The sequence below is a fragment of the Sinocyclocheilus rhinocerous genome, unplaced genomic scaffold (assembly GCF_001515625.1).
Source record: "Sinocyclocheilus rhinocerous isolate Xijiao unplaced genomic scaffold, SAMN03320098_v1.1 scaffold1223, whole genome shotgun sequence".
Classification (NCBI taxonomy): domain Eukaryota; kingdom Metazoa; phylum Chordata; class Actinopteri; order Cypriniformes; family Cyprinidae; genus Sinocyclocheilus; species Sinocyclocheilus rhinocerous.
The window spans coordinates 970100-984799 of NW_015641045.1; the positions used below are offsets into that span (position 1 = coordinate 970100).

At 37.3% G+C, this 14700-nt stretch overlaps 1 protein-coding gene across 6 annotated transcripts in view; it reads right to left on the reverse strand.

The window, feature by feature from the left end:
- mtmr3 (myotubularin related protein 3) overlaps positions 1 to 14700 on the reverse strand; it is a 45662-nt gene that overhangs the window by 24518 nt on the left and 6444 nt on the right. For 3 of the 6 annotated variants that reach the window (XM_016570845.1, XM_016570843.1, XM_016570848.1), the window contains exons 3-7: positions 13641 to 13719; positions 6499 to 6588; positions 5790 to 5906; positions 732 to 752; positions 202 to 284 (exon numbers count right to left, since the gene is read on the reverse strand). In XM_016570845.1, coding sequence (XP_016426331.1) covers positions 202 to 284; positions 732 to 752; positions 5790 to 5906; positions 6499 to 6588; positions 13641 to 13643 — 314 coding nt within the window. In that variant the 5' untranslated portion in view covers positions 13644 to 13719. The remainder of the gene's footprint in view (positions 1 to 201; positions 285 to 731; positions 753 to 5789; positions 5907 to 6498; positions 6589 to 13640; positions 13720 to 14700) is intronic. The other 3 variants (XM_016570846.1, XM_016570844.1, XM_016570849.1) reach the window with 2 other exon arrangements.

The following is a 14700-nucleotide window of genomic DNA, read 5'->3' on the forward strand; positions in this document are numbered from 1 at the left end:
TTTATCGCAATTATTTCTGGGGCAATATATCGCACAGCAAAAAGTTGTTATCGTGACAGGCCTATCGCTATATCATTGATATCGCGATATGAAACTTTTTTTTTCATGTAAAAATTTATACCGGTATTATCGTGGACGGTATGATATGGCACACCCCAGATAGATAGATAGACAGACAGACAGACAGACAGACAGACAGACCTGATAACCTTGCAGTCTTTGCAGGTGATGTGCATTTGGAACATGTCCCGACATTCTACAATTTCTATCAGCTGCAGGGGAACCTGAGAGAGAGAGTGAGACAGATAGTCATACAGAAATTATTTTTAATTATTGGCACTATAAGCACACCAAACGGAGCATCTAAACCAGAAGTCAACATTAACCCAACCGATGCTAATGATTAAATCAACCTGCTGAATCAATCACACTGAAAGTTTAGACATGGGCTTAGAGTTTACAAACACGGTTAGTGATTAGCGTCTGCAGATTATTTCAGACAAACTCATTCTTTGTTCTGCAGCTCAAGTGGCATGCCGATCAGCTTCAATCAAGTGTGTGTGTTTATGTGTGCAGACACCACTGCAGCTGTGCGACTTGAAACGCAGTTCCCCTTCAAGCTCCGGAACATGCGCGTGATCGGACACTAACTGCATGCAAGTCACATCTGACCACGGCTCTCACAACTCGCAACATCATGCAGACAGACAGACCGTTCTGTGGTTACTTACTGACACCTCACACGAACAATTCTGTTCACAGAGAAAAAGAAGGAAGACAGAATCACGAGGTGGACGTGTACACTGTGGCTTTTGGCTCCTCTGTGATACACACATTCCTGGGCTGTGTTTAATTCCACCACACTAATCTGACCACACTCAAACATTCCTGGGGTGCTTGCTGAAGGGTCAGAGAACACTAAATCACATTTGTGAGATAATAATTGATACGTATTAGAGATAGAAGCTTTAATATTTTCTCTCCAAAAATTAGCATCTTTAAATTTAACCCCTTTAGAGCAACATCACTACAGTGCTGTGGAACAAAATCAGAAACATGACAAAAAGAAAAAGAGAAGGAGGTGTCTAATGTCATGTCAAGGCGTCTTTTTTTTTTTACATCTTTCTCTATTTTAATAGTGCCAGGACATTATTCAATATGACCAAAAAAATAAAAATAATTAGGGATGCACCGAATGTTCGGCAACCAAAATTATTTGGCCAAAAATAGCAAAAAAATAATAAGCGAAAAGACCGAATAAATTGTACCGAACAATGACGTGACGACATCAAACAGAGGCGCGCACTAATGCAGCAAACACGTCAGCAGTGTGGAAGCATTTAAAAGTGTCAGAGAAAAACACAAAAATCATTACAAGCACCGACAGCGAGAGACTGTTTAGAACTGCATCTCATGTCTTCGATGAGAAGAGGAAGGGTGGTTGTTGCTGGTTACTGTATGATGATTGAAATCACGAAATGGCCTTAAACAATTAGTAAATAAACTGCAGAATGTTATGTTTTCTAATACACGTATGATTTGCATGTATTCAAATAGCGCTGCAAGAGCTCACGGCACCAGAGTTCAAAGTCCAAAGCGCGAGGAAATTCTTCCTGAAAACAGTGTTACTCGTCAGTTGCTTAGTAACATTTTTATGAATTTTTACAAGGCATGGATGTGACAATGTGATACGTGCAACAAACATCTTCCCAAATTCTAAATGAGAATCATTTATAAATCTGCTGCTGTCAACAAAAAGGAGCACTGAGGTCTTCCTGTGGGTTTCCGCCAAAATAAAAGCTCCATCAACATTCATAAACATTAGTATTGTAATTGTACTGTTGTTCTGTAAAATAAAATAGGACAATAATAATGATAATAATAATTACAACAGCTATATTAATACATTTATAACATTCACACATAGTGATCAAATCTGTAATAGATTTGTATCTGTGGGATCTGAAATATTTTCTAATGTTTTAAAAGAACTCTCTTCTGCTCAGCAAGACTGCATTTATTTGCACAGTAAAAAATACATGCCTGATTCAAGAAGGGGCTCTTAAAAACTACCAAAAAAAAATACTAACTTATTAATTTGATGTTAAATTGTGCTTTGTTGGCATAATGTCTACTAGAATGTTAAGAAATGTTCAGTGTTAAGTAAATATTTTTAAATTGTTTTGATTTTTAACCCTTTTGTTTGGATTTTTTCTTTGAAAAGCAAGACAAAACAGTATAAGCAAAATTTGGGTATTTAATTTATGCAATGGTGAAAAAATTGGCAAAATACATGGGGAAAAAATGCGAAAAACCCTGTTTGGTATTCGGCCCAGTGTTTCACTTTGTTCAGCTTCGGCTTCAGACAAGAATGTTCATTTCAGTGCATCCCTAATAATAATAATTAATTAATTATGCAACCTATTCAATTACTCTAATAATAATTATTATTATTATTATTGTTGTATTAAACATAATAAATATAAAGATGATTATATATATCATATACTATATATAATATATACAATTATATATTGTTATATAATTATATATTGTTAATTAATTATAATTATTCAACATGTTTTTATTAAATTATAAAAAAAAAAATAATACAAAATATTATAATTGCAATGATATTATTGTACAGTAAAATATAATTTGAGTAATAATAATAATTTAGAGAACAACAGTAAAATTACGATAATACTAATCATGGTTGTCGTATTTTTTTTTTGCTTTCAATCATTAAACCATAGAGCTTTTATTTTAGAGGAAAACCGCAGGGAGACCTAAAGTTTTGCTTTTGTTAACAACAGATAGACTATTCACAAATTTGCAAATTTGGGAGGATGGTTGCAAGTGTAGTGTTTTCAATGCATGTTTGTGTGGAGCAGAATTTACTTTGAACCAAGCCACTCTGAGCTACTGAAAGTACTAGATCATGAGTTGCTCCATGCATGAAAGAAATTTGGTTTAGTAATTGTTTAAGGCCATCTTGCAATTTAATTCCTTTTATTTCTTAGGTCAGAAAATAAGGAAATGCGTATAAAAAGAGACAAATCACATCCCTGCAGTTTCAGTCTTTAACAAAACATTTAAATGAGATGAATCAGACTTCAAAATGACTGCTCTAAGCAACATTCAAGTTATTACACATCTGTAACCCGTACAGCATGCCAAAACCAACTTTTAAAAAATGTCAAGACTTCTGCATTCTGTTATGCTCCGTCATTTGTGCATTTTTCAAAACTGTTGAAAAACTGACACTTTAGCAGTCACAATTCACATTTTCTCAACCTCCTTCCTCTTTTCTCTCCATTTCCAGCCCTACACTGTACACTTGCTTATACGACAGCTTTGTTGCCTCACTGGCCTGTAAGTCACACACAGCATCAACCACACACATCACTCTCTCTTCTTTCTCACGCACAACACACTCTCTCTTTCACAGGCACACAGAGAGCGTCACACTCATTTACTCTGGTGAATAAGTGACTGTCACAGATATCAACTGATGAATCAGCACTGAGCTGATCACCCACCAGCCACAAACAAACCCAGCTGCCTGATCGCATGTACATGAACAGAATATTTTGGGATAAACAACTCAAGCTTAACAGTATCTGTCATTTTGATAATTATTTTGTCTATCAGTTTATAATCACTTACAATAAAAGCTGAGCAAATAAACATCCAGAATGGAAAACAATAAGCGATAATGTACAGCCAGCCAGTCGTTATTGCAAAATAAACCCCAGCAGAGATCAGGACTCTAATGCAAATCGGTTTCTGTTCAGAGTGGAGTGCTTGGGGGAAATTACTGAAATTATATTAAAGGAACATAAATTACGCACTTAATCTTTAATATAAGAACTTAAAAGGGTCATGAAACGCTAAACGTCCATTTTCTGAGATTTTAACAAAGGTCTTTGTGTTGCACATCAAAGTGTGCAGTGGATATAGACATACATTATTTTTAGCTGGTTAATTTTGAGCTTTTTTGCTTTATTTTCATCTTCCGGGTATAAAATCTACATTGTGTCAACGTCAAAGATTGTGATGTGGCAAATGACTAGAGACCAAAATTCATAGATCAAAAGTGAGTTTTTGTTTTTGCTTGTCAAAGTCTCTTAGTGGCATAAATTCTCTTCTATAGACTGAGTTTCGATCAAACAGCTTATATAAAAACCGCAAAATAAACTACAAAAGTTATTAAAGGTGCAACAGTGCATTCTTATATATTTTCCATGCAGAGTGCAAAAGCAAATGGCTGTGCATCTGCTTGTGCATTCATTTAGTGCTCTCACAGGATGTGTAATTATGTAATGCATGGTGAGCTTACAAAACCACATTTAATTTTTGTTTATTTTGTATTTTGTAATCGTGAATTGCAGGGTGCACTTGAGATAAACTTCCATTGTAGGTGCATTACTGTAAGCACAATTTACATGGATTGTTGACAAACTTTTGACAGTATGCCAGTTAATGTTCTGCATTTAACCCAGAATATTCCTTCACTCCTCCTGCTCTCGTTCCAGCAGTAGTTCAGGAACAGGCAGCTCTGTGTGCTCCACTTGAATGGTTTCTAGATCATGACTGCTGGTCTGTGAGGGGTATAGTAGAGCTGATTATTAGTATGTAACCAGAACCTTATTATAGTGCCATGTTGATAGCACGGGGGTGGACAATCCCAATCAAAAAGCCACTGCAACCATGGCAACAGGCTCGGGAAGAAACAGTGAAAGTGAAGAGGCAATAAAGACAGACCTGTTCGATACACACACACACACACACACAGGGTGACGGCAGCCACTGGCCTGTGTCAGAGTACCTGATGTAACTGTGGCTTGCTGTCCTTAAATACCCTTCACATCATTGGTGGGCTCTAAATTTAGCAGCATGTCATGCACCATATAAAAGAGTCTTTCAGCGACCACTGGACTGGCTATCCATCATACATGCACTATGGCACAACAAACCACAATCCAGTTTTACTCAAGAAACTCTGAGCTGAAGGTAAAAAATAAATAAATAAATAAAAGTCTTTGCACATATTAAAGCAGTCTAGATCAGAATTGAGCAAATTCAGTGATTTTTGCCATTCACACTGCTATATACACAAAACTATGCAAGCTTTTTTCCGCCACGGGATAATTTTTTTTTTAAAAAGTAACTGCAACATTTTATCCCATAATTCTGACTTTTTTTCTCAGAATTCTGAATTTACTTTTCGTAATTTTGACTTTTCCTCAGAATTCGGAGTTTTCATCTCGCAATTTGTACTTTTTTCTCAGAATTCTGATTTTATATGATGCAATTCTGACTTTTCTCAGATTCAGTTTTTTGTTTTTGCCAATAAATAAAAAATAAAAAAGGCAATTGCAAGTTGACATTTCGTAAAACTGAGTTTCTCACAAAAAGTCAGAATTATGAGATGGAAACTCTGAATTGCAAAAAATGTAAGTCAGAATTGTAAAATAAAAATAATTTTTAAAAATATTTTTATTCTGTGGGGAAAACAAGCTTCCATACAAAAAAGAGCTTGTATGTTGTATGTGAAAAATCATCATATATGGGACACATTCAAATGTGGAAGTCAGATGAACTTCTGAAAATCAGATAAATTAAAAGCGGACCATTTGAGAAAAGGCCTGAAATGCAAACACTACTCAGTTTAGTTTGATTTGGTTTCAATGCAGGAGATGTTTATTCCACTTCAATTGCTTAGACATGTTGGGCAACTCTGGTAATAAAAAGCGTAATTGAAGTGTTGAAAATCACACACTCACATTAACAACCGACTCCTTGAACTTGATGTGCAGGCGGTAGCTGGACATGGCAATGATGGCATCCTCCGCCCTGCCCACGAACGTAGTACACTCTCCATGCAGCTCTGGGAAGGGCACCTACAACAGATGATCATTCCACACATGTATATCCAACAAACAACTTAATATTAGACCAATACAAATATTTAGTGATATTTAGAGTTGCATACCAAAAAATTAGGCATTTACAAAAACCCTATCAAAAGAAATACCCTTGATGTGTCTTCCTGTCAGAGGTGCTTTTGAAAACAAAGGCTTTGTTTGAAAACCTAAAGCTGCCTCATTTTCTACTGCATAGCATTCATCAAAACAGAAACTGTACCTTATAATTACTTGATTTGAAACACTCTTCATAGGCAGCAACTCTATTAATAGTCAGTCGTGTGCGTCACACTTACATCATCTTGAATGAAAATTTTCAACATGCTTGTTGCAATGCACTGTAAGTGATGCAGCCTTAGATTTTGACCAAAACAAGACAATTTCGTTGCCTACTGTTTGGGACAAACTACACATCGGGAGCACATTTATGATGCCTAGGTAAACAGCTTTTTAAAAACAGAGCTTAAATTTCCACTCTTGGTCAGAATCAAATAATAATTATATTAATAGAACCACTACACCCTAATGAATAACATTCATCTTGGCAGTGGTCTTGATCCCCGCTTACCTGAAGATCGTCATCGTCCAGGACAGGGGGCTTGCGAGGGAAGATCTGATTGGCCTGGATGCACTCCAGACTCTGCTGCCCCTCCTCCTCCTGTCAAAAAGAATATGGATAAGGAATGCAACGCATTATACTCTATCGACAATTACAATCAAGAATAATGTAACAAAAAATTGTAAAAACAGTTACGGATAGAATTTGGCAGGGAAATGTGCTTCAGTCATGAACATGAAATGCAATGAAACGTAAAAAAGAATAAATCTTAATTGAGATCAAATAGTATTTTCTTCATGCATAATATAATTCATATAAATATAAATAAATTTTTTTTTTTTTTTTTTTTAAATGATGCGACCCGAACATGTTTTCATTATTCACACCACATCACATAATTTATGTTCGGCTGCAACAATAGAAAAGTGTGAGAGCCTTTTTATCAAAATCCAAACATTTGACATCACAAGTTAAAAATGCACAAACTTTTCCAGTTTTATCACTCCCAGGGGCCAAAAGGCAAACTGTTATATGGATAAAATTTTGTCCATGACTAAACCTCTGATTAAATGAGTGATTATCTAAGCTAAACTGGGGACAGAGTGGTCAAAGCATTTCCTTAACCAATACCATTTTTGGCTGGGCTTCAGAGCGGCAAAACATTTGTAATGGCACAGGGAGAGTTTGCCAGTACTTCCTGCTCTGAGGTCGCTTCTGCTATTTCTGATATAACAAGCACTCCTGTAACCAATACAGTACGGTGGCTTTACATAAGACTCTAAGGGCACTGGGTTATAGTAAATCATGACCACTACTATTACTCACACAGACACCAGCGATAGACACTATATATGCCATAGGATACACAAGCAACACATGCAAGTGAAATATTTGGACGCATCTACTAAATCAGAATAATAGTAAACAAATGGGAATTATGTACTAAACAAATGAAAAATGCATCCTTAATACACAACAATGTTTATATTTAATTTCCATGGCAAGATCCTATTAGAGTTGTGCCATGCCTTCAACACAATCTGTGTGATGAGCTTTGGGACTCAGAGCAGCGCTGTGCAGGGCAAAAGTCATTCCATTCACTTCTGTATGCAGGAATGAGAGACTACGGCCCGCAGTAGCCTTGAGATTTCAAGCTGGCAGAGAATGTTTGGATTCTGTTTCCACAAATAGGAGAGACTCTGTGAGAGAGGGCAGCTGTGTCACCATGTTGTCTAGCTCAAACACCAGAGTTCTCAAGACAGACTGATCTGGTTGTGCCATAAAATGCAGCCAAGTCAAAGACAAGAGTGTACTGGATGAGATATGCGCAGAGGAGTTGTGTTTGTGTATAAACTAACTCTATCTTATCTATCTATCTATCTATCTATCTGTAGTTGTGTATAAACTAATTAACCAGCCAACTAATTAACCAACTAACTAACATTCTATAAATCTATATGGTTGTGTATTAACTAACTCTATCTATCTATCTATCTATCTATGTCTGTCTGTCTGTCAGTCTGTCTGTCTGTCTAGTTGTGTATAAACTAATTAACAAGCCAACTAACTAACCAACTAAGTAATATTCTATCTATATGGTTGTGTATTAACTAACTAACTCTATCTATCTTTCTATATCGTCATAAATATCGTTATCGCAAAAATTCTTGAAATATTGTGATATAATAATAATCTATCTATCTATCTATCTATAAAGTAACCAACGTTCTATCTATCTGTGTGTAAGAATTACAGAACCTCAGACACTTTGATCTTCTGAGACAGACAATACACACACAGTGCATTAACATACAGACATCTGTCTCCACATCTCACTGAGAGAAAATGCGGGAAAACGTCTCTCACATATGCATTGGTTCCTCCTCATCCCCTTCCTTCCCCTCACCCATCCTTCTCTTCACCCAGCTCACTCAGAATGGTCAATGGTAGAATATAATGTTCTATATGAATGCAAATAAGATTTACAGTCATGTTTGGTATCATTTGAATAGTCTCAGGGCGAGTGGTACAATGGTCTTAATCTTACAAAAGTAGACTAAAATATAATACAGATCCTAAGAGTTAAGAGATACTTTGATTACTGCAGAGGGTCATTCCATGCAAATTACCTTCTGTTCCCATTGAGGTGTAAACCACCCAGGTCTGGGACCTGGGTTAATGCAAATTCCAATTGTTAGTACATGCCTCCATTTGGGGGATGTTTTATCTTGGTTTTGTATTTAAAGGATTGTAGCAAAAAGACCGAACACGCAAGAAACCTTCATCCACCACTGGATACCTTCCTTGGGCCAAGTGCGTGGACCTTACATGTGTATAAACTAACCAGCTAACCAATGCTCTGTCTGTCTGTCTGTCTGTCTGTCTCTGTCTATCTATCTATCTATCTATCTATCTATCTGATTGTGTCCTGTGCAATTAAATTTTGTGAGAGGTCGCACTGTCGCGACCACCACGTTGTTCAACTCATAAGCGCTACCATTTCTGTTGCATATGAGAAGCATGAAACGGCAAACGAAACTGAAAGCATAACGAAACCACGCTACTCGTTTGAACTGCGCAGCGCTTAAGTGTAGAGCCTGGTTTATACTTGCAGCGTCAGCTGGAGCGCGAAGGTGCGCGCAGCAAAAATGATGCAAATATTGAGGAAATGATGGATGGTTTTCAAGCTAAAGAAAAGTAAAAGACCGCTTCTTAAACCAGAGAAGGTGAACATGTTGGTATTCTTGTGGGAAAAAAAACATGCAAGCACTGTCACCGACACCGACTTTTTTTTTGTTTTCATTTTGAAAAGCTTGTTATCTTTGCTGTTTACCTCACATTACGCTATGGATGCTCTCTTTTATTTTTTATTTGATTCCTCATTGTTTGTTAAACATTCTGCAATTTATTAGGGGTGTAACGATTCTTCGATATGGATCGACACTAGTGCTGTGTTCGATACATCGATACGACGATGTATCGTCACAGAGATTTGACTGGCCCTGTATCGATATTGTGGCACGCGAGCTGCAGTGGACCGCGGTAAATTTGAATACAAGAACACCGTTTAAAACGGAGTAGAAAAGTGCAAGGTTTCTAAAAAATAATGAATAGAGCATAATATATAGGCTACAACGAGGTTTAATCTGGCCGCAGAGGAACACAACCGGGTTGCCTGATATAAATAAACGTAATCCCCAAAACAGAGCTTCCCACTTGCGCAATATGGAAATATCTGGTAAGTGTGCTACTTATCTTTGTCAACCTGGCAACCATGTGCACGGGCTCTCTCTCCACTGTGGATAAACGCGCTTGCTTTCTGAAAACACCGGTTAGCTTGCAGTTTAGCGATCTCCACTTCAATATTCTATTATCAGAAAAGTGTCATTTATGAGAGAGAGAGAGAGAGAGAGAGAGAGGCTGTGTATGTAAGAATTACCACCGTTTTGCCGCGTTTCTCTATTAACAGTGAAGCTGTGGCTTTAATTGCTTTAAAAACAATGATGTTACCAGCTCCTTGTTGAGAAAGATAAAGAAGCTCTTCAGCAATTAAGCTATTTTATTGATAAAATTGCAGGCAGCGCTAAAAAGTGTCTAAACCGGTCTAAACACGAAAAAAGAATGTCTGTGCGCGCGCAGTGTGATCTGACTAAACGTGTGTGCGTGAGGTACAGTTCAACTGCCTGCTCTGCCAATAGTTAACAACGGCCCTATGGTATGCAGTGTTTAATAAACAGATGTTTTACTAAATTGGTGTATTCAGGTGAAATTCAGTGTAGTCCCGTATCGTGATACGTATCGTATCGTGGCCTCTGTATCGTGATATGTATCATATTGTGACTTTGCTGGTGATACACAGCCCTAATCGATACATCGATACGATGTCTGACGATACGATGCATCGATGCCACACGTAAAATATCGATATCTGTAGTATAAATAGGCACCTTATCTGAAGCGCGCGCACGCACACAGACAGCCGAGTCTACATCGCACGAATACTAAATTGAGCTCTCTTCCGCTTTTTTGTGCATGGATGAATAAATACAGACAAAATTACATCAAAATGCGCGTTTTGGTGAATATCCTAGTGAATATCCACAGTCAGTTAGAAATATGTCTTAACAAACAGTTGAGAAAGAAAAGGCATGTGTATCAGTATATTAAATCTGTATCGATATACTCCTGTATCGAATCGAATCATAGAATTTTTTGAGGTATCGACAAATATCGTATCGCTGGGTATGAGAATCGATAACGTATCGTATCATGACGAACCATCCGATTTACACCCCTACAATTTATTAGTCGGTATATAATACAGCATGTGGTGTATGCCATGACTCATCTTATTTGTTTTTGTTAATAAATGTTTTGTAAGCTAGTTTGTCATTGTATCTTACTGTTTTATTGTTGTTGTGCTTTTTAATTAAGAATAACAATGAATCCATCTTTTGTTTTAGTCTTTAAAAGTGAAAGGTGTGTAGATGTATGTAAGCAAAATAGTGACAACAAGATCGCGAAGCCCGGCTTATAACATAGCAAAAAAGGAACTCCCATTCACAAAATTCAAATCACAAATAATACTACTGATGGAAAAGAACGGGTTAAATGTGCACCACTTTCATTTCCATATAACTATAAACTATGATAAAAGTTCATCAGCATGCATTGATTAATCCCAAGTTGTAGCGCCAAAAAAAATTTTTTTTGTGACCAAATCATGTGCTTGTGCGAACAACTGAGAAAGTTAGTTGTATAAGAGCGACCAGTGGGAAGAATGAGTCTGGAGCCCTGTATATAAAAAGTTAGTGGTCTATAAATTTGTCAGGTTGCATATCCCAGAAGTGTGTGTGTGTGTTTGCTGGATCAGTAGCATGGCCATCTGTGTGTAGCGTTGACAATGGCCATCAGCACGGCTCAGTAAACACACTAGAGGGGCCGGGCCCGGGGTGGCCCATTGTGGGCACAGGCACAGAACCAGACAGGGAATTACAGGGCACAGACAGGCAGAATAGCAAACAAACAATAATGTGCATAACTCATTAGGAATGTGTAAACAAACACCTCCATCAGCATTCGCACATAGACCGGAGGCCTTCGTTAAACTGTCCGCAGACACTTCAGCAAACAAGAAAATGAGGTACACTTCACTGAACACAGACATATACAGACTCGAACACAAATACCACAGCAAATGCTGCTTCTGTTAGATCCCCTTAAAATGAAAGGTTCATAATAAAGCTTAGTTTTCAGTTACAGTGTTTTACCTCGGTTAAGGGGTGTTGTTAGTTCTGACTAGGGCTGCACGATAAATCGAAATGGAATCGAAATTGCGATTAGACAGAAGCTGCGATTGTCATGCGTATCTTTCAGTGAAGCACGGTTCTGTGATCAGCAGTAAATCTCCATCCAAAGGCCAGAGGGTGCTCTCGCGCTGAAACTCCAAATTCGCCTAGCAGAAGAAACCTAGGAAATGCCTATAGCGGTAGCTGGATAAACAGAAGATTTAACTGCTTTTATTGATTAAATGTGACTAATATACACACGATTATGACAATATATGGTTTATCTGAGTTATTATTATTATAATTTTCATTAAAATAAAGTATATTTATAATGCAATGTAGTTCACTGAGAAGCTATGCAAACAGCTGTCATTATCGCGAACGATTTCTTCGATTTCATAATCGCGCAATAAAATCGTGTGCGATTTTTTTGCGTAACTTGTCAGTGAACTACGGCTCTGTGTAGTAAATGCTGCTCCATCTGAAAGCACGTGATGATGATTTACTGCTGATTACAGAACTGGCAAAACTAACAAAATGCGCATGACAATTGCATTCGATTAATCGTGCAGCCCTAGTTCTGACATTAACCAGAAGGGCTAAAATCCCTTAACCATTTTAAAATCACTATAATTCAGGACAATAAAATGGCTGCAAAAGCAATATGATACAAAACACTAATGTTAATGTTAATAACAATTCATGCATTCATTTATATTATAGACTGTAAGGCTGTTTACTAGTTGTCAAGGAACTAATAGAAGGTGTAGTAAGACAAAAATCAATTGCTGGTCACAGATGGTGCATCTAGACGCATCTATCTTGATGCATCTAACAGCTGTGAATGTGTTTCATCCCATCAGAATTTGGAGCCAGAACTGTTTTATAACGCAGCACTCTCTGATGACACTAGCACACATGTATCCATTCATCCCGTCTGTCTGTCTAAAGAGGGCATTGATCTGCGCTGAGACAGCAGTCAGGACCAGAGTATGTGAGCGGAGCGGAGTGGGAGCGAGGAGTGGAGCGGCGTGATTTTGCCTGGAGCTAGGAGCGGATTTTTTGAAAGTCGGAGCATTGAGGTTTTCACTCACTCCAAGAACGCTCTGCTACCGCTCCGTCACGAGCACAAATTATGCCAACTCACGCATTAAACATAATTAGTTAGCTTGACAGATATGTGGATCCCATATGAAGGTTAAAATGTCGATGGACGAGTGCAGGAGGTTAAAGCATGTTGTAAATTGTACAGTTTGTTAATCTCCGCTCGAAACTAATGTGCTGCTACATTGCTGCACACGGACAGAACACACAAGCTCGCACATAACGTACAGATCGCGCGCATACATTCAGGAATGAAGAAAATTTGGTCAACGCTGTCCTGTGATTTATCAGCTTAAAAACTGAAAAGTTACAGCATATTCTTTCTGTTTCTGAAGTAACTACCCTCAGCTTCGCCATAGTAGAGACGTTGCACAGACAAGTAAGCTAAGCAAGTTAAGCAGTCATTTAATATGGACTTGGGCTAATTGTAGTGTTCCAATAAACACTGTTAAAACTATTCTTCTAGTATTATGCATTTATTTTTCGTTTAATATAATTTCTGATCAGTGGAGCGGGAGCGGAAAATGGTGAACTCGGAGCGGAGTGATTACTGAATGCTTGGAGCGCGGAGGGGAAATTGTTGCCGCTCCACTCGGCTCACATACTCTGGGTCAGGATGGGACTTTTGACACTGTCTGAGCGGTGTTGATTTCAGCTGATTAAAAGCCTGAGAAATCGATGTGCAGTTTCCGATTCAGCATTTGAACCAATGCCTGAGTCACGTGCAGGAAAGAGAGAAATGTTGAAGGTGTTTTTTACCATAGCCCCGGTGAAGGAGTGTGGGTGCAACACTGTTGTGTCTTCTTCCACTTGTTCACTCTCTCTTGCAGACGTCAGTCTGTATGAAGAAAAAAATTGAAATTTACTTTTTTTTACTTGAATTGAAACTTGTTTAAAATTTAATTGACTTTTAATTAGTCCACTACTTCCTAAAAATAACAATGTCATATAATTAGATATCAGTTCAAACTTTGATTCAAACGTTTGTTCACACCCTCACTTGAAATGCTCATGGTCTCCAAATGGCATTTTAATGTAGGTACATTTTTTCATCTATTTATTCACTACTTATAGAGGTGCATATAAAAAAAGAGGTGTCCAATCCTAGGGACCTATGATTTCTGCGATGCAGAAAACGTGGACACAATCAAGAAATCCAGTCAAAAAAACTGAATTTACTGTATAAAACGAAATTTCACAGACTTTGCCAAATTTTGGATGGATACGTCAAAATTAGGTCAACACTAAAATCAAAATGCGATATGTACTAGTGTCTGTGAGTATTGATCCTGCATGTTCTGCAATTCTCCATGTAAATGAATGGCGCAGACGCGCAGCTTTGTTTACTACACACATACTGAAGCGTGCATGACGCTCGCTGTGTTTTCAGCCTCTGCTGCCTCAATATATGAGTACATGAACATATAAACAATCTGTAGAACTGCTCTGAGAGTCACTTCATGAGCATTTTACCATTTCTTTTGAGGAAAACTACTGTCATATCATATACAAACAGAAACCTAAAGGCCTTCACAGTAACCAGTCAAAATAAAAGTTCAGTTTAACTTGAAGAAACTGTGACAGTAATATTACTTAATGCAATGATAGTACTACTACTACTACAAATAAAATTATTAAAACATTGTTTTTAAAGGAATATTTACCAGAAAAATATTTACCAGAATTTATTTAGCAGAAAAATTTAAATTCACAAGACTATTTTATTTTTTTATAAAATCAATTAATTAGAGACACTTTTGATTATTAATATTTAATTAAACCATTAAAATAGAATACAGAAAACTAATGGAAAACAGAA